The sequence below is a fragment of the Euleptes europaea genome, chromosome 10 (genome assembly GCF_029931775.1).
Source record: "Euleptes europaea isolate rEulEur1 chromosome 10, rEulEur1.hap1, whole genome shotgun sequence".
NCBI classification, from domain to species: Eukaryota; Metazoa; Chordata; class Lepidosauria; order Squamata; family Sphaerodactylidae; genus Euleptes; species Euleptes europaea.
In genome coordinates this window covers 75977260-75997406 of record NC_079321.1, presented here as the reverse complement: position 1 = coordinate 75997406, position 20147 = coordinate 75977260, and the positions used below count along the sequence as shown (strand labels likewise).

General features: G+C 43.0%; 1 protein-coding gene across 6 annotated transcripts in view; it reads left to right on the top strand.

Moving 5' to 3' along the window:
* Positions 1-20147, top strand: part of PTPRK (protein tyrosine phosphatase receptor type K) — a 538596-nt gene that overhangs the window by 404122 nt on the left and 114327 nt on the right. For all 6 annotated transcript variants that reach the window (XM_056856094.1, XM_056856093.1, XM_056856092.1 and 3 more), the window contains 2 exons: positions 4996-5101; positions 17095-17368. In XM_056856094.1, the coding sequence (XP_056712072.1) occupies positions 4996-5101; positions 17095-17368 (380 nt within the window). The remainder of the gene's footprint in view (positions 1-4995; positions 5102-17094; positions 17369-20147) is intronic.

The window sequence follows — 20147 nt, the reverse complement described above, 5'->3', positions numbered from 1 at the left end:
GTTATGCAGTATGGTTGGATCTTGCGCCTCATGCATTTTTCTGATGATACTGTGGGAATTAATGTTAAAAACTAAAAAATATGCATCCCTAATTTTAGAATACTTGTTATTATTTTAAAATAAACTCCTACTCTGTTCGCTATATAGGCCAAATAGAATAGGTAAACTTGTCATGCAGATGTGTAAATTAAAACTTAGGACTGATTTACTCATAGTTATTCACCAGTATAGTTTAGCAGCAGATTCTGGGCCATTTTGAAAACCCAGATTTCTTTAGCAACCAAAAATGTTTCCCAGTGGAGCAGGAAATGAATTCACTGTGCTGTTTTTTTGACCACGTCAGTAGATTTAATTCTGTCATATGCAGAGCTACTAAGTAGTAGACATTTTGCCCTCTTAGAGCATTTTGAATTTGGATCAGGCTGCTACCCAACTAATTAAAAGAGGTTACTTTATACGATATATTCACTAGCTCAAGTTATAATAAATGTTTATGGGGGGTTATGTGTATGTTAAGTGTTTTTTTTAATTTGTTTATTTTTAAACATATTATAAAACATACAACAACATACAACAAAAGGCATACAAACCACACAACACAACAATTCTGCCTATCAATACATCTCTAGGACAAGTTACTGTTTATGAATAACTGGAATGGGTTTATAATCTTTCTAACCTAAACTGTTATAAAATTATTAGATGCTTACACAACATCATATTGATTGGTTAAAACTGCATTGACCTGCTATATATTTAGCTATATATTTGCTGATATCAAAAGTTAGCTTATATGGAATTTGAAAAGCAGATTTAAATATAATGAGATGCTTGCATATATCATAACCTTATATAGTTATCATCTTGGATTATGGCTTTCTACTTAGTTGAATTATTTAGCAATGTGTTCATAATATAGTTTCCAGTTCTTTGTAAAATCTTCTCTCAATTTTTTATTAACAATGTTCGTCAGCTTGGCCAGCACTACATACGCTTCAAGTTTATCTAGCCAGTTACTCAGTGTTGGGATGTTTTCTTGTTTCCAGCTTTGAGCGAGGACCATTCTTGCTGCAGTAATCATATATCTGAACATTTCTGATTCATTTTTCTCAATCTCTGGTGGTAAAAATCCTAAGAGCAAAGTTTTTGGGTCCAGCAAAAAGTTCCTCTTTAATATTTTTTGTAGCTCCTGGTGTATCTCAATCCAAAATTTTCTTATTTTTATACAGGTCTACCATCAATAAAAGAAAGGAGTATGTTGTGTTCTTAAGTCACTTACAACTCATGGCAACTCTGTGAATTAATAACCTCTAAAAGAGGCATTCCTGGTTGGTAAGCCAGGGATCGATTTGCCCCTGTCCATTGTGAATACAACATGAGGACAGATTGTCTACAAGTCAAGAGCTGCCATCTAATGGGAAGGCTGGAGGGAGAAGCTTTTATTACTGATTCTCCCCCGTGAGGCAGGGGCAAGGACCCTGATCCATCAAGAGTGATGGTGGGGGGGCATGTTCTGAACAGACCATCGCTTGCTTTACAGCAGGATGGAGCATGTGAAGGAGTGCCTTTGGTGCTCAGCAACATCTTTCCAAATTTGGTAGTGGCTTTACGGCACATCAGAGAAGGGGGCTGGGGATGGGCTTCACGTAAGTACATAAGAAAAGCCATGTTGGATCAGACCAAGGCCAATCAAGTCCAGCAGTCTGTTCACACAGTGGCCAACCAGGTGCCTCTAGGAAGCCCACAAACAAGACAACTGCAGCAGCAGCCTGCCTATGTTCCTCAGCACCTAATATAATAGGCATGCTGCTCTGATACTAGAGAGAATAGGTATGCATCATTATTAGTATTCATTTTGACTAGTAGCCATAGATAGCCCTATCCTGCAGGAACATGCCCACTCCCCTCTTAAAGCTTTCCAAGTTGGCAGCCATCACCACATCCTGAGGCAGGGAGTTCCACAATTTAACGATGTGTTGTGTGAAGAAATACATCCTTTTATCTGTTTTGAATCTCTCATCCTCCAGCTTCAACAGATGACTCTGTGCTCTGATATTATGAGAGAGGGAGAAAACTTTCTCCCTGTCCACTGTCTCTATACCATGCATGATTTTATAGACCTTAATCGCTTTCTTTCTAAACAACCCTAAGCATTTCAACCGCTCCTCATAGGGCAGTTTCTTTAGCCCCTTGATTATTTTGGTTGCTCTTTTCTGCACCTTCTCAAGTTCTGCAATATACTTTTTGTAGGTGTGGTGACTAGAACTGTACACAGTATTCCAAGTGTGGTCTCACCATAGATTTGTACATGGCCAGTTATGATAACAGCAGTTTTATTCGCTATTCCTCATCTGATTATGGCCAGCATGGAATTTGCCTTTTTTTACAGCAGCCGCACACTGGGTTGACATCTTCATCGAGCTATCCTCTGACACCCCAAGATCCCTTTCTTGGTCTGTCGCTGCCAGCCCAGATCCCATCAGTGTATATGTGAAGTTGGGATTTTTTGCCACAATATGCATCACTTTACACTTGCTCACATTGAATCTCATTTGCCATTTTGATGCCCACTTCTCCAGTTTCAAGAGATCCTTTTGGAGCTCTTTACAGTCTATTTTTATTTTAATCATCCTAAATAATTTGGTATCACCTGTAAACTTGACCATCTCACTGTTCATCCCCAGCTATTTGATGAACAGGTTGAAAAGCACTGGTCCCAACATAGATCCCTGAGGGACCCCACAGTGCACACCCCTCCATTGGGAGAACTGACCATTGATCCCCACTCTCTGCTTCCTATTTTTCAGCCAGCTCTCAATCCATAAGAGGACTTGTCCTCTTATCCCATGACAATTAAGTTTGCTTAGCAGTCTTTGGTGGGGGACTTTGTTAAAAGCCTTTTGTAAATCCAAATACATAATATCCACAGGCTCATTTCAGGCCACATGCTTATTGACACTTTCAAAAAACTCTAAAAGGTTAGTGAGACAGGGCCTACCTTTACAGAAGCCATGCTGGTTTTTGCTCAGCAGGGCTTGCCCTTCTATATGCTTGACAATTCTACCTTTTTTTTACTCTTTATTTTGAGTTTAGTTTATAAAGACAACAACAACAAAAATAAAAATACAACAGCAGTACGTTAAACTTCCTTGTACAGTCAAGATATGTTTCAATACATGGTTCCAAAATATGTTCCAATGTTATACTTTGTTCCAGTATTATACGTCAGTGCTAACACAAGGTGCGAATGGAGAGAGAAGCTAACTATTGCAAACATATATGCCCCCAATAATGTGAAAGGAAAGTTTTTAAAGAACTTCTTTGATACTTTACAAGATTTTAATCAAGGGGAAATAGTAATCCTGGGTGACATGAATGGAGTAATGGATATTAAACTAGATAAATCCAAGAAATCCAAAGGAGGCAAACTACCAAAGATCATCTTTCAATTCCTTGAAGATTGGAATTTAACAGATGCTTGGAGATACAAGCATCCTAAAGAAAAAGACTTTACTTTTTATTCCAGTAGACACGATTCGTATTCCAGGATTGATATGGGTTGGATCTCCAAAGCTTTGAGCAATAAGTTGGACCAAGTAAATATACTCCCCGGGACATTTGGCGACCACAGACCCCTTCAGATCCTCTTATATTCTGATTTAATAGGCCCCAGAAGACGGTGATTGAATGACAATTTATTACTTCGCAAGGAAGTAATATCGCAGTGTCAAGGAAAATTAAAACACTTTTTTGACTTAAACAACGCACCGGGAATGTCAGCAAGAACAATATGGGAAACAAATAAAGCTTATATGAGGGGAAGGTTTATTGGAATATCTGCCAAAATAAAAAAAAGAAAGAGACCATGCAATCAACAACTTACATGAGGAACTTCATCGAGTGGAAGAACAGCACCAGAATACCCATGACAAGAAGTTACTGTTGAAGATCAGAGAATTGAAACACCAAATTGATGCCTTTGAAACTGAAGATATGCAGAAAAAACTGAGATTTGTAAAGCAGAAATGCTTTGAATACGCAAACAAACCAGGAAGACTCCTGGCATATACATTGAATAATGTACATATATACATTGAATAATGTACATTGAATGGCCAATGTAACACCCATTTATAAAAAAAGGTTCCAGGGGGGACCCAGGAAATTACAGGCCAGTTAGCTTAATGTCTGTTCCGGGTAAATGAGTGGAAAGCATTATTAAAGATAGAATTGTCAAGCATATAGAAGGGCAAGGTCTGCTGGGCAAAACCCAACATGGCTTCTGTAAGGGTAGGTCCTGTCTCACTAACCTATTAGAGTTTTTTGAAAGCGTCAGTAAGCATTTGGACAGGAATGAGCCTGTGGATATTGTGTATTTGGATTTCTAAAAAGCTTCTGACAAAGTCCCCCACCAAAGACTGCTAAGCAAACGTCATAGTCACGGGATAAGAGGACAAGTCCTCTTATGGATTGAGAGTTGGCTGAAAAATAGGAAGCAGAGAGTAGGACTCAATGGTCAGTTCTCGCAATGGTGGGATGAGAGCAATGGGGTGCCTCAGGGATCTGTGTTGGGACCAGTGCTTTTCAACCTGTTCATCAATGACCTGGAGCAGGAGTTAAACAGTGAAGTAGCCAAGTTTGCAGATGACACCAAATTATTTAGTGTGGTTAAAACAAAATCGGACTGTGAAGAGCTCCAGAAGGATCTCTGCATACTGGAAGAATGGGCATTAAAATGGCGAATGAGATTCAGTGTGAGTAAGTGTAAAGTGATGCATATTGGGACAAAAAATGTGATCTGCGTTAACATCTGCTAGAGTTATGGCTAGAGATGTGCATTTACCTAATAATCCAAAGAACCCATCAGGAGGAGGTAGCAACTGCCTTTTTTACAAAGACTTCAGAAATGTGATAATGTCATGCAAATTGTAGGCAGCTGTGCAAATGAATATAAAAATTGAATTTACTGTTTGATTTTGATTTTCTCTTTACCAGCTCCCACATTACCTGACTATGAAGGTATTGAATTCATTCTTAATGAAACTGCCACAACCATAACTGTACTATTGAGACCAGCACAGGCCAAAGGTGCTCCTATAAGGTAAAAAAAGCATTTGTCTGAGAAATATATATACGTATAATCTTTTGGATAATCCAATTATTCTTCAGCTGTTTTATTCAGTACCAGATTAATCCAAAGACTCACTCATTTAATCAATGCTTTCCTTCATTATTTCTAGCTTATTTTACTGCTGTGGAACTTCACAGATGAGAGATAGGTTGCCAATTCTGGGTGGGGAAATTCCTGGAGATTTGGGGGTGGAGCCTAAGGAACACAGGGTTTGGGGAGGGACCTCAGCAGGATATAATATTGTAGAATCCACCTTCCAAAGCAGGCATTTTGTTCAAGGGAACTAATCCTTGTAGTGTGGAGATGTGTAATTCCAGGGAATCTCCAGGCCCCACCTGGAAGTTCCAAGCAAATAAACAGCACCGAGGCTCAGTGAACTAAGATATATATATTATTAATCAATATAATAATACTCCTACTAATAAGCCAAAACCAACAAAACTGGACACGACACCCGAAAGTGTGCAATGACACGAGTCAGCAAACAATTACGCAACCCCAACTACTGCGAAAGTCCAAAGTCCGGAATGGTAGAAGAATAATCAGAAGCAGAGCCAACAAAGGTCCTGCATAGAAACTCCCGAAGAGTCAGTCGGTGGCTGGACTGGGGACGAGGTCTCAACGCAGGTAAGTAGGAAGCAATGTCCAAGGTGCAGAAGAAAATCTGGAAAACTGGAACGTGCGATCTAGATATCCTCAACATGTTTCGTGAAGGGCTTCTTCAGCCAATACAATAAATTTATCTTCACTAAGTAGGAACTGACGTATTTTTCGCTCCATAAGACGCACCTGACCATAAGACGCACCTAGTTTTTAGAGGAAGGAAAACAAGAAAAAATATTCTGCCGAATAAAGACCCCCGTCCGGTTTCCAGGGAGTCCCTAGAAGCCGGGCAGGGGTCTTTAAACTGCTCTGCGCTGCCTGCCTAGGCAGCGCAGAACAGTTTTACCTCCCCCCCCACTTCCCGGTCCGAGGCTCAGCTGTTGGGCGGGGACCCGCTCGGCTTCTAGGGACTCCTTGGAAGCCGGGCGGGGGCGGGGGGGGGGGTCTTGAAAGGCCCCAGGTTCAATCTCCGGCATCTCCAGTTAAAGAGCCCGGGCAGGTAGGTGATGTGAAAGACCCTTGCCTGAGACCCTGGAGAGCTGCTGCCGGTCTGAGTAGACAATACTGAATTGGATGGACCGAGGGGGGGGGGTCTGATTCATTAGAAAGCAGCTTCATGTGTTCATGTGTATTTTGGAGGGGGCTGTGAGCTCAGTGGCGGAGCCTCTGCTCAGCATGCAGGAGGTCCCAGGTTCAATCCCCAGTGGCATCTCCAGTTAAAGGGACCGGGCAGGTAGGCAATGGGTAAGATCTCAGCCTGAGACCCTGGAGAGCCATAGGGAGGGGGCTGTGAGCTCAGTGGTGGAGCCTCTGCTGGGCATGCAGGAGGTCCCAGGTTCAATCCCCAGCGGCATCTCCAATTTAAAGGGACTAGGCAAGTAGGGGATGGGAAAGACCCTTGCCTGAGACCCTGGAGAGCCATGGGGAGGGGGCTGTGAGCTCAGTGGTGGAGCCTCTGCTGGGCATGCAGGAGGTCCCAGGTTCAATCCCCAGCGGCATCTCCAGTTAAAGGGACTAGGCAAGCAGGTGATGGGAAAGACCCTTGCCTGAGACCCTGGAGAGCCATGGGGAGGGGGCTGTGAGCTCAGTGGTGGAACCTCTGCTGGGCATGCAGGAGGTCCCAGGTTCAATCCCCAGTGGCATCTCCAGTTAAAGGGACTAGGCAAGCAGGGGATGGGAAAGACCCTTGCCTGTGACCCTGGAAAGCCATGGGGAGGGGGCTGAGGGGGAGACGCTGCCTTCACCCGCGGGGAGAGGGGAAGCCGGGGCGGGGGGAGGGGAAGCCGGGGCAGGGGGAGAAGAAGCTGGGGCGGGGGGAAGCCCCTTCTGAGGAGACCCTCCTTCCTTCCCGGGCGGCGAAGGAAGCCAGGCCGCGGGTCTGCTTACCTCCAGCGCCAGCCGCCCAGGAGCCCAGCAACAGAAGCCGCCCCAACACCACCATCTTCAACCCCCGGCCCAGGCCTCCTTCTTGTGAGGACTCCCGGGAAGGGGGGCGGTGGGGGTTTAAACCTCCCCCCCCGCGCTTCCCGGCCCTGAAGCGCCCCCGCCCAAGCTGAGCGAAGGCTGAGCGAAGGCAGCGTCTCCCCCTCAGGCCTACCCCCCCACACCCCCAGCCTTCCTTTTTCCCCTCTCCCACTTCCCCCTCGGCGATTCCCGCTGCACGGAGGCCGGGCGAGTGGAAGGGAAGGAAGGAGGGAGGGCCGGGTGGATCGTCCTGGCGGCAGGACCCGGCCTCGCTCTCCGCGCGCCCCGCCCGGCCTCCGTGCAGTGAGTGGGGGGGGAGGTGGAGGCCTGGCAGCGCCGGGCTCGCCAGGGCCAGGGGCGGGTGGGAGCGGAGGCGCCCAGCGGGGACTGAACCGGGGGCCTCCTGCTATGCCCAAGCAGAGGCTCTGCCACTGAGCCACGGGCCCCACCTCGGGAAGCTGCCTTATGCTGAACCAGACCCCCCCCCTCGGTCCATCCAAGTCAGTACTGTCTACTCAGTACTGTTGTACTGAGTACAGTTCCTCAGTTCCTGAGGCTCAGGAACGGGAAGCGTGCGGTGGGAGGGGAGGTTAAACTGCTCTGCGCTGCCTAGGCAGGCAGCGCAGAGCAGTTTAAACACCCCGCCTCCCAGCTGGCCTTCTGGGCGGGGAACGCGGGCTGGCGGGAGGGGCGGGGTCCGCACATTCGCTCCATAAGACGCACCGACATTTCCCCTCACTTTTGAGGAGGAAAAAAGTGCGTCTTATGGAGCGAAAAATACGGTATTTAAAAGAACCCATGGGTTCCTATGTGATACTCCTGAGCGTGGGGGTCTTCTGAATAGTTCCTATATGTGAAGATAAATTTATTGTATTGGCAGAAAAAGAAACCCGTCGCAAAACATGTTGAGGATATCTAGATCGCACATTCTAGTTTTCCAGATTTTCCTCTGCACCCTGGACATTGCATCCTACTTACCTGTTTTGTTATCATGTAGTTGTGGACAAGTTATTGTTTCTCAGACTGACTGTCTTTTAAAAATTGTAATAGTGAACTACTAACTCGAAAAAATATCTTACAAGCAAACCATGTGAAGGATTTGAGGATTATTTAAATCTGCTGGTTTTGCTTAACCTCCGGTTTTACAGTTCAGATATCACACACATACACACACACAAATTTGCATTCTTCGGAAAATGTGGATGCTACATAGTTACCTGATTTAAATATGTCTTCACACATAATTCAGGAATCCGCTTTTCTTATATAAATGCTCCCTTGTATTCCTTGCCTGTTCCATAAACTTGCCTGATGAAACAGATGTTCTATAATCCAATTCCAGTCTGCGGGTGCTGTCAGTCATTCTTTAAAATTCAACATGCTGCGGGTAGTCACAGTTCTAATCATGACATAATCATGTCTTGCCTGCCAAGTGTTATCTCATAATCTCTAGTATTCTTTATGACCTCCTGAAGATGTAAGCCAAACAGCAGGCATGAAATACAAAGGACACCAGATGAATCAGTATTTAGAATCAGATATTAAGACTTACTTTTACTGAGCCAGAGGTTCTCTGCTCAGCCAGTAAAGGAATAAGCATTTAAAATATTGTCGAAGGCTTTCACGGTCAGAGTTCATTGGTTCTTGTAGGTTATCTGGGCTGTGTGATCGTGGTCTTGGTATTTTCTTTCCTGACGTTTCGCCAGCAGCTGTGGCAGGCATCTTCAGAGGAGTAACATTGTCCTTCAGTGTTACTCCTCTGAAGATGCCTGCCACAGCTGCTGACGAAACGTCAGGAAAGAAAATACCAAGACCACGGTCACACAGCCCGGATAACCTACAAGAACTAATAAGCATTTACTTTGTCAGTGAGCCATGTAAAAAGTGATTTGCTTATCACAGGCAGCATGTACTGGTTAAGCCTCAGTACTGAACCATGCCTGCATGATTTATGAATATGACACAATATTGCTAATGAGTTATGATGACTGGGGAAGGCACTGGCAAACCACCCCGCAAACAAAGTCTGCCTTGGAAACGTCGGGATGTGACGTCACCCCATGGGTCAGGAATGACCCGGTGCTTGCACAGGGGACCTTTACCTTTACCTTTATCTTTTATGATGGATATCGGTTTATTATATTCATCCATGAATGTTTGCAAGGGGGCATTTCAAGCTGAAAATTATATTGGTTTGTTATCAAGCATAACATAACAAGGAGCTGGTTAATTCTCATCGTCTTAGTCCTATCTCACCAATTCCCGCAAACAACAGGTGAGGTAAAACTTCCTTAGAGTGCATCACTTGAAATTGCTGGAGGATCATATAAAAAGGCTTTACATGGAAATCTAGAAAATAATTCTATCCCAGCCATTGCTCTGATATGCTAGTTTTGTAAGTGCAGAGAATGTTAATTAACCATGCATTCCCCCTGCAACATGGAGTGGCCCTACACAGGATTATTTTTGCCACTTAAATTTTAGCTGCCTTGAAATTAATAATAAAAAACAACATTCAAGCTATAAAGCTGTTCTAAACTAAATGATAAATAAATAAAACATTAAATAGTGTTTCTTTTTTCCTGTCATGATTATATACATTGCACTCTACTTCTTCTCTCCCTCAGCCCTTATTCTTCTAAACTGGCTGGATATTGAAATTGACACGTTTACTGATCTTCTGGTACTTTGGAGAGCAGCAATCTTGTCAATTATTTTATCTTGGCAGTTTGTAAGAATACTGCAAGAGAGTCTGCAGAGGCAAGCATAAAATGTCTGTGTTCCCAAAAGGGTATCTAGTTGCTTATACACAACCTTTATCCTGACCTATCTTATTGTCTTGATCCATAAGATAGGAAATGAAGCAAACATGTTATTTGTAAAGACAGTCCTAACTAGCCATGTTGGTCTAAAGCAAAATCATAACTAGGGATGTGCACTTGAAAAGCAAGGCATTTTTCAGATTTGGATTTTGGAAGGGCATAAATAACATTATTTGGGAGTACTTGGAACTCCTGATATTGTTTCAGGATTCAGGTTTTTTTTTGGGGGGGGGAATTATTCAGGTTTCATTATTTCCTATGGGGAATTTGAGGGGAGGGGGATAGAGTGGCTGTTTGTCAAACAAATGTCACAAAAATGGCAAGGCAGCCTACTTCTGCCTGTCTACTAAAGACCCCCCCCCTCCAAGTTTCAAGCAAATTGGACCAAAGGATGCAATTTTGTGGGGTCCCTGAACAAGGTGCCCCCGCCATCCCTACTTGGCCCCATTGTTTCCGATGGGGAAACATTCCATGCTTTCTCTGGGGCAAAGAAACCAATAGCCAAACACACAAGAGCAAGTAACTACTGGCTGAAAGCCTTCAAATGCAACCAACAAGCCCAACAGAACCAATGTTAAACCAGAGAATCCCAGAAGAACCATGGCATAGGGCAATATGGCCCATAGGAAGTAGTTTGTGCCACTTCCAACCAGGTTGGACCAAATGCAGAGAAGTTTAATCTCATAAGGGCCATGGCTCAGTGGTAGAGCATCTGCTTGGCATGCAGAAGGTCTCAGGTTCAGTCCCCGGCATCTCCAGTTAAAAGGACTAGGCAAGGAGGTGATGTGAAAGACCTCTGCCTGAGACTCTGGAGAGCCGCTGCCGGTCTAAGTAGACAATACTGACTTGGTATTCCCCTTCCCCACCCCCTGAAGAACAGCAATTGTTTCCCAGGCAGCCATCAGGTCTTTGGGTGAACCAGCAGACTGCCGGTGGCAGGTTGAGAGAAAGGAAGGCTGAGGTCGGGGATATCATTAAATTTATACGAACCCATTTAGAACTTAAAGTCAAAGTATCATTAGAAAAGGAGAAGCCTTGGAAAACAACATGCAGAAAGGAAAAGCACTAAAACTAAAGCACTTGTTTACAGTGGGAATTAAGTACCCATTCTTCAGCGCTTGTACCTCCTCCAGGCCTTGGGAGCTCTTGATGAATACATTCATCTGGATTTTGTTAAATTATTTTGTAGACCTGGGGAAGAGGGCTTTTACTTTTCTCAAGTTAAGAAATTGCTATGACTTCGTATACACATCCCAAAGTGGGGGATGACCGAGCATCTCCCTATGGGAAATGTGTGCATTTCAACAGTGTTCATGAGATGCACAAACACGATGAAATAAGCAAGTCACTTGTGCTTCTGCTGCATTCAATAACCAAAGCCCTCCCTCCTCTATCTAGATATATGGCTACTTATCACTCTCATCCACCCCTCAGTTCTTACACTGAATACCCGTTCCCTGAAAACCCCTTTGTAAACTGGTCATTATCTGCAGGCTTCTTGATCCAAAGTGTCTATTCCAAACCTGCACAAGTAGGAAGGCAACTAGATAGACAATCACTCTTCAGAGTTAGACCAAGGGAACCTCAGAATTTAACAGCATAACTATCAACTGTTGCAATCCAGGGTAGGTAATAAATAAAATAGTGATGCACACAGTACATCTGAGTCAACCAGCAATGACGCAGTAAAAATGTACTTGTGATCTCGGGCACCTGAGTTCTGTTCTATCTGCAGTTTTATACCATCACTGGCTCACAGGGTGAGCCTCAGAAGCTACAGCTCACCTTCATCACTGGTACTCCTGTTCCCCGCCCCCCATCCCTGTAAGGAAAAAACACAACACCAATACAGCATGCACAAGTGTAATTTATGTGCTTTTGTGGGTTCTGCTTGTTTTAATTGACATAAATCTACTTTCCTAACATCTCTTCTTGTTCCAATTATATTTGTGTGGCTTTTCTTTATTTTGGAGAGGGGCAAGGACAATTTTTTTTTTTTTGGCACTATGTTTATTTATTTTATGCACAGAATTGTGCCAAGAGGTGCTGGGATTCAGTTCAGTGCTGTTGGTTTTAGGACACAATTTGGAATGTGGATTTTATATGATACCCATCAATTTGGGTAACTTCCCTGCTGTTTCATTCTATGTCTTAGTTTTAAGTTTTGGGAAGTGGCTCTCCAACACAGACTGAGATGATGCAGGCACAAAAACATGCTCATTTCACTCACTCTCAAAGTTCAGGGACAGGTAGTTGAAGAGCAGCAAGTTAACCTTCAGGAATACCAGTTGCTCAACTCTCCAGGGGAGCAGATGTGAGCAGTGTGGGCAGACAAGGTCACCTGCCTGGAGAAAGAACACAGTCACTCTGCTTGCTTATCAGAGGCTACAAGAGGAGCCTTTGAGTCACAAGAGGAAGGTGCAGCCAAACCTTCTCCTGCCTATCGGTGGAACGCAACTCATAAGTTTTAGTTAGATAATCCCTCACCACTGAAGCTGCTGAAGAATGTTTTGTGCATCTCACACTCCTAGACTGCCTCCCTGATGGTTTCCATCGCCATGGACATCTCAGGAGTGGCAAAAGATAAATGTTTTAAAACTGCAACAACCTGGGAACCCCTTCCCCCCAAAGCAAGAACATTTTAAAAATTAAAGAGCAAAGCAGTTAAAATTAAAAATTCTAAAACAAGCCAAGATACCCCAACATAGCACCACATAAAACACAAAACAAAATTAAAAAATACTATTCTTAAAGAGAACCAGAAAGAAAAAATGGCTCCCTCCCCCCCTCCCCCAATACCCACCAGGCATAAATAAACACATCCTGGTGCAAAGCAAGAAGAGGGTGTTCCCAGGCCGACAGCAGCAGGAAGCAGAAATAATCCAAGGCATAGACAGATCAGAGAAGCCAGAGGCATACCAGCAGCATTCAAAAAAAACAATCTCACCCTGAAATGGAGTCAAACTGCAGCCAGGCCTGTTTTTTTTTTGAGAAAGTTACTACCTTGCTGGATCAAGGGAATGCTGCAGATATAGTTTATCTTGATTTCGGTAAGGCTTTTGATAAGGTTCCCCATAATATTCTTGTTGATAAATTGGGAAAATGTGATTTAGATCCTATTACTGTTAGGTGGATCTGTAACTCGTTGACAGATTGCGCCCAAAGAGTGCTTGTTAATGGTTCCTCATCCTCTTGGAGAGAAGTGACTAGTGGAGTGCCTCAAAGATCTGTCCTGGTCCCTGTGTTGTTCAACATCTTTATAAATGATTTGGATGAAGGAATAGTGGGGATGCTCATTAAATTTGCAGATGATACTAAATTGAGAGGGGTAGCAAATATGGTAGAAGACAGAGCCAGGATACAGGATGATCTTAACAGGCTGGAGAATTGGGCTAAAACTAATAAAATGCATTTCAACAGAGATGAATGTAAAGTTCTGCATTTAGGTAGGAAAAATCAAATGCATAATTATAGGATGGGGGAGACTTGTTTAGCAGTAGTATGTGCAAAAAGGATCTTGGAGTCTTAGTAGACCAAGCACTTAACATGAATCAGCAATGTGATGCGGTAGCTAAAAATGCATATGCGATCTTGGGCTGTATCAACAGAAGTATAGTGTCCAGATCACACAAAGTGATGGTATCACATTACTCTGCTCTGGTTAGACTTCAGCTAGGGTACTGTGTCCAGTTTTGGGCACCACAATTAAAGAAGGATGTAGACAAGCTGGAACATGTCCAGAGGAGGGCAACAAAGATGGTGAGGGGTCTAGAGACCAAGTCCTATGAGGAAAGGTTGAAGGAGCTGGGTATGTTTAGCCTGAAGAGGAGAAGACTGAGAGATGATATGATAACCATCTTCAAGTACTTGAAGGGCTGTCATATAGAGGATGGTGCCGAGTTGTTTTCTGTTGCTCCAGAAGGTCAGACCAGAACGAACAGGTTGAAATTAAATCAAAAGAGTTTCTGTCTAAACATTAGGAAGAACTTCCTAACAGAGTGGTTCCTCAATAGAACAGGCTTCCTTGGGAGGTGGTGAGCTCTCCTTCCCTGGAGGCTTTTAAACAGAGGCTAGATGGCCATCCATCAGCAATGCTGATTCTATGACCGTATGCAAAACACAACAGCACGCTGGCTAATCTCTGATAAATGTAATAATAACAAATTCAAACAAGATTACTGAAAACGTAACAATAACCTTAACAAACCAGCTTTATATTTACCCTTTCAGGTCATTTAAAGCTGGTTTGTTATGGTTATTGTTGTGTTGTTATTGTTATGTTTTCAGTAATCTTGTTTGAATTTGTTATTACATTTATCAGGGATTAGGCAGCGTGCTGTTGTGTTTTGCAGAGGTGCTCATATTACAGCAAAAGTTTATTTGTGAATAGTATTGAACGTGAGATGCTATGACCTTAAGCAGATCATGAGAGGGAGAGCATCTTGGCCAGCTTCTGGGCATGGAGTAGGAGTCACTGGGGGTATGGGGGGAGGTAATTGTGAATTTTATACATTGTGCAAGGGGTTGAACTAGATGACCCTGGTGGTCCCTTCCAACTCTACGATTCTACAATTCTATTATTCATCTTTGTCCACAGTCAGAAAGCTATGGTCTGTGAGAGAACTATCATGACTGGGCAAACAATTAGACCTCCCCTAACATGTGATCCCATTTTCCTCTGAAAGATCCCTCCCTCTCTTCTCTCTCCATTGTTGGGAAATTTGTTACAGGTGGGAAAAACCAGGCCTGGGATCCTTAAATCCACAGATATTCTTGAATATTTCCAGAAATATTTGGGACCTAGATATTGGTATTGCCTAGAATCTCATCTGGATACCAGACAGAGTACACCCAAAAATACTGTTAAGGTAGTTTCCGGGTATATGTTCTAACCAGATATATCCCAAGTGCACATTCCTAGGCATGACATGAAGTTTTAACATACGAAATTTACTTTGTTCTGATAATTAACATTGTTACATGCGATTGTAGTCTGCTTAGCTTTGGACCTAAGCCCAGTTGCAGTATATCTTTGGTTTTCTTTTTTATGTAATAACCTATCCTACTAGTGTGCAACCCTGGAGCTTTTTGTCTGTGTCTGACCCGGGTCTGATGGTCCCAAATTAAAGTTGCACTTATGTGATTCTCCCTACCTTAGGCAGGCTCTACAGCATTACTGTATGGTTACAGTGAGTACCTGTTTAACAAAGTCCTGCAGTATTGTAGAATTTCTCCAAATTAGAAGACTGCTGATTTAATTCTAAATTGTGTTAATGAAGGAAGAATTTATTTTGCTGGGCTTCAAAACTGGCTTCAGATCTATATCATTAATTGTCATGATGCTGATGGTGGTCTGAAAAGGGAAGGGAGAGGAAATTTATGCAGGGATGCAAAAAGGAGAGAACCTGAAGTCTGATCTCTTAACCACCAGAGATGGGCTGTGTTCTGTGAGAAGTGGAAGTAAGATGTTTAGAGCTTTTGTGATCACAAATCAAAAATAGCTTAGAATATGGCTTATTCATACTTATGCCTTCAAGTTGCCTGCCTACTTTAAGTGTTTCCATGTTACACTGAATGTTTGCTTGTATTTTCAACCAGTGTTTGGTATATAATTCACACATGCAAGGGGCTGAAGGCAAAGGGGGATTTTAAAATACTTGAAATATTTGCTGTTAAATATTTTAAAAGAGTTAAATTTGCCTTTGTCCTTTATGGAACCTTCTATCAGAACATCCGAATGCTGATTACCAATTAGTCTAATGCTTCAGCTGTTTGCCTCTGTCCCCTATACGGAAAAGAATTATAATTACACTCTCTGCTAAAATGAGATTTTGATGAGAAATGACCAAAAGCTGTCATCGTAAGGAAGGTATTGGCAAGTTGAGGTTGAAGTTGGTGATTGTTTAAAAAAAAAAAAAAGGCTGAACGCCATCTGCTTTAGCAATTTGCGATGTTTTTGTCAGTGGCAACTATCAGGAAAGGAGGGAAACTATTTGGAGGGAGTGGACAGATTTCCATCCATCTGTGCTTGTATTACTGAATGTCGCTTATACTTTAGATCTGCATAGCTGAGAGCCAAGCTAGATGGCACAGCAAGGTCAAAAGGTGGAAATCCCTGTCAATGCTTTTTGTCTCTCTCTTATGACAACTGCAATTTGGGGGTTTGGGCACTGCTTGGAGGCAGTCTTGAAACTGAACTTTTTGTAATATCATTCCAGAAGCCAGTGCTTACTTCAAATGTTGCAAGTTATCAAGCAAAAAAGCTTAATCTATTACAAATGTCAGTCAATCTATTACAAATGTCAGTTATAAAGCAGTCATCCTGACTGCTTAATAACATAATGCTTCAAAACTTTTATATTCAGAAGGGGTTTCTGGTTGATTCACTGGGTATTCTGAGGGACTAGGTATGAATGACTAAGGGGGAAAAATAAATACTAGAAAATCAAAACAACCATGCACTAGTCATGATAAAGTTACCGTGTTTTTCGCTCTATAAGATGCCCTTTTTTCCTCCTCAAAAGTGAGGGGAAATGTCAGTGCGTCTTATGGAGCGAATGCAGCGGCAGCAGGGCACAGAGCCGGCCGCCCCGGGAGCCGGCTGGGATGCCGCCAGCTGGGGCCGTGAGGCCCCTCCCAGCCACCCAGCGCAGGGCAGAGCAGTTTAACCTCCCCCTGCACTTCCCGGTCCCGAGGCTCAGCTGTTGGGCGGGTCCTCGCACCGGGAAGCGCGCGCGGGGGGGTGCGGCAGTTAAACTGCTCTGCGCTGCCTGGGCAGGCAGCGCAGAGCAGTTTAAACCCCCACCGCCCCCCTTCCCGGGACTCCCGCCGGGTCTTTAAAAAATATATTTTTCTTCTTTTTCCTCCTTTAAAAACTAGGTGCATCTTATGGTCAGGTGTGTCTTATAAAGCGAAAAATACAGTAGTTATGAAGAGGCATAAACTATAGTTTTTGAGCATATATATCGCTTAGTTTGCTTGAAATGAATGCGGTATTATTTGGTATAATATATGTTTGTGTGTTATAGTTTTGACATTCTCTTATAAGTAATGTTTTCCTGTTGGTTTGAATAGTGCCTACCAGATTGTTGTTGAAGAGCTGCATCCTCATCGAACCAAACGAGAAACTGGAACAATGGGTTGCTACCAGGTTCCTGTCACATATTATAATGCTCTGAGCGGTGGCTCACCATATTATTTTGCTGCGGAACTGCCACCTGGTAACCTTCCTGAACCAGCTCCTTTCACAGTTGGTGACAACAGAACATATCAAGGCTTCTGGAATCCACCTTTGACTCCTCGTAAAGGGTATAACATCTATTTCCAAGCCATGAGCAGTGTTGAGAAGGTGAGTGGCTTTCTTTCTGAATCAAGTCAAATGTATTGATGGTGAAAATTTGGACTATCCACTCATAGCTCTGATCTATCGAGACGACACTTTGCAAAAGTACACAAGTGCTGCCATGGTGGATGAGAGTCATGGTCTCCATCTAGTCCAGAATCCTCTTTCATTCAGTGGCCAACGAGATACCCTTAAAAGAACCACAAGCAGGACACCAGCCATGGCATCCACTGTGGTTGCCTATTGGAGAATACTGCCTCTGAACCAGGAGGTTTTATACAACTTAATTACTTCCTGAAAGATGACATACTTCTTGTTGTCTGTCCTGAATCTACCTCTCATAAAGTTCACTGAATTTCCCTGAGCTGTATTATTACAGGGTTGAAAGAAGCAGTTGTTTCTACCAACTTGCTTCACCCCACATATTATTTTATAAATCCTATCACATTTTCCCTTAGTCGTTGCTTGCACATATGCATCACTGAACTTTTACCTTCCAACGGTAGCACACACATCCTACCCCTTTCCAGCTGTTACATAACAAACAGCTTTTAACAACTGCTCCATTTTGAAAGAATGGTTGGAAAACTGGGCTAAAACTAACAAAATGAATTTCAACAGAGAAAAATGTAAAATTCTGCATTTGAGTAGGAAAAATCAAATGCATAATTATAGGATGGGGGAGTAGTATGTGCAAAAAGGATCTAGAGGTCTTAGTAGACCATACTCTGAACATGAGTCAGCAGTGTGATGCAGTAGCTAGGAAGGCAAATGCAATTTTGGGCTGCGTCAACAGAAATATAGTGTCCAGATCACGCGAAGTGATGGTATCACTTTACTCTGCTCTGGTTAGACCTCACCTAAAGTATTGTGTTCAGTTTTGGGCACCACAATTTAAGAAGAATGTAGACAAGCTGGAACGTGTCCAGAGGAGGGCAACAAAGATGATGAGGGGTCTGGAGACCAAGTCCTATGAGGAAAGGTTGAAGGAGCTGGCTATGTTAAGCCTGGAGAGGAGACAACTGAGAGGTGATATGATAATCATCTTCAAGTACTTGAAGAGCTTTCATAGAGAGCATGGTGCAGAGTTGTTTTCTGTTGCTCCAGAAGGTCAGACCAGAACCAACAGGTTGAAATTAAACCAAAAGAGTTTCCAGCTACACATTAGGCAGAACTTCCTGACAGTTCAAGCAGTTCCTCAGTGGAACAGGCTTCCTTGAGATGTGGTAGGCTCTCCTTTGGAGGTTTTTAAGCAGGGGCTAGATAGCCATCTGACAGCAATGCTGATTCTGTGAACAGGCAGAGGGAGGGCAAGAAGGGTTGTGTCAGTGCCGATCACCACTTTGAGGTCAGGAAGCAATTTTCCTCCAGGCTGGATTGGCCAGGGATCCTTGAGGGGTTTTTGTTGCTATCTTCTGGGCATGGTGAAGGGATCACTGGGGGTGTGGGGAGAGGTAGTTGTGAGGGACCTGGTGGTCCTTTCCAACTCTATGATTCTAAGCAGCGTTGTAGTCCTACTGTCAGAGGGAAGCTTTATTATGAGGCTGCAGGTAAGGTAAAAACTGCATTATGCTTGTGCTGCTTGCGTCATGGCCAGAGATGTCTGAAGACATTATAGGGCAGACAAGGCACGTACCCACATCTCTTGCGGCAAAAATATAATCATTTCTATTATGGCAATTTGCTTCTCTTTAATGGTATCTCAGAATTTCCCACCTGTCTTGATTCACTGTCTTGGCTGGTACCTTATGTGACTCTCTGGATTTCTGCCTAAATAGTTGTGTTTGGTACTATATGAATCCTTATCCTTGCATATATTCTCATACACAGAGTTCTGTGTAATCCATATTCCACATAGTTAGTAATAGTAACTATTACAACTTGAAAATTTAATAAATCTTTCAGAATAGTTTCAGTGAAATATTTTAAACCATCTGTGGTTCTGCATTTCCAGGAAAATAGCTGTCCTGTTGTTCTCAGTGCTCATACAGTTTGAAAGATTAAATTGCTGGAGGATAAACAAAATCCAGGTTGCTCTGCAGGTTAATAAAACATTACCAATTTTTTAGGGTCTTGCACACCAAACCTCAAATAAAAAAAGTTTTCTAAATCAGCCCTTGATTGTAAAGGAACATGCTCATGGCATGTTTGTGAAAAGTCTCAATACACAAGTTTGCTTCAAAATTGCTTGACTGCTGTGAAAGTACTAAAGGTATGGCTGCAGACTGCCATTGCTATTTCCTCACGGTTTGATGTTTTGACGCTGTTGTGTACCCTTTCTATTTTGGTATGCATACTGATGGGGAACAAAGCAACAGGAAGTTAAATACTGCAGGCAGCTCTAGGTGTGAAAAGCAACAAGATTTGATAAACCCCATGCTGCTGCCACTGAATCATTTTCTTTTGTAAATGGAAATATATGTGATGGGAAAGAGAGGGAAATGGTATTCAGAACAGTAGCTGAGATATTTAAAACTTCCATTTAGGAATTAAGTATAGTCTCGCATGAAATCTCTGTTTTCTGGTTATTGTATCCTAGTAGCAGCTGGTTGGAGCAAGAAAGGGGGAGAGTGGGATTTAGGGGAGATTGCTACTAGATTGATAGGCTCCAGGAAGGTTAATCTGCTTTCCAAAGAAACCAAAGCCATTTCTACCCTGCCATTTGGATTTCTGCTGCAGCTAGTAATGAAGAGATCAGAGCTATCAATGGCTTTGCCATTGTCTTTAGAATGAAGTCTTGCCTAATGTCTGTAATTATTTTTAAAATTAGCTGTTCATCATAGCA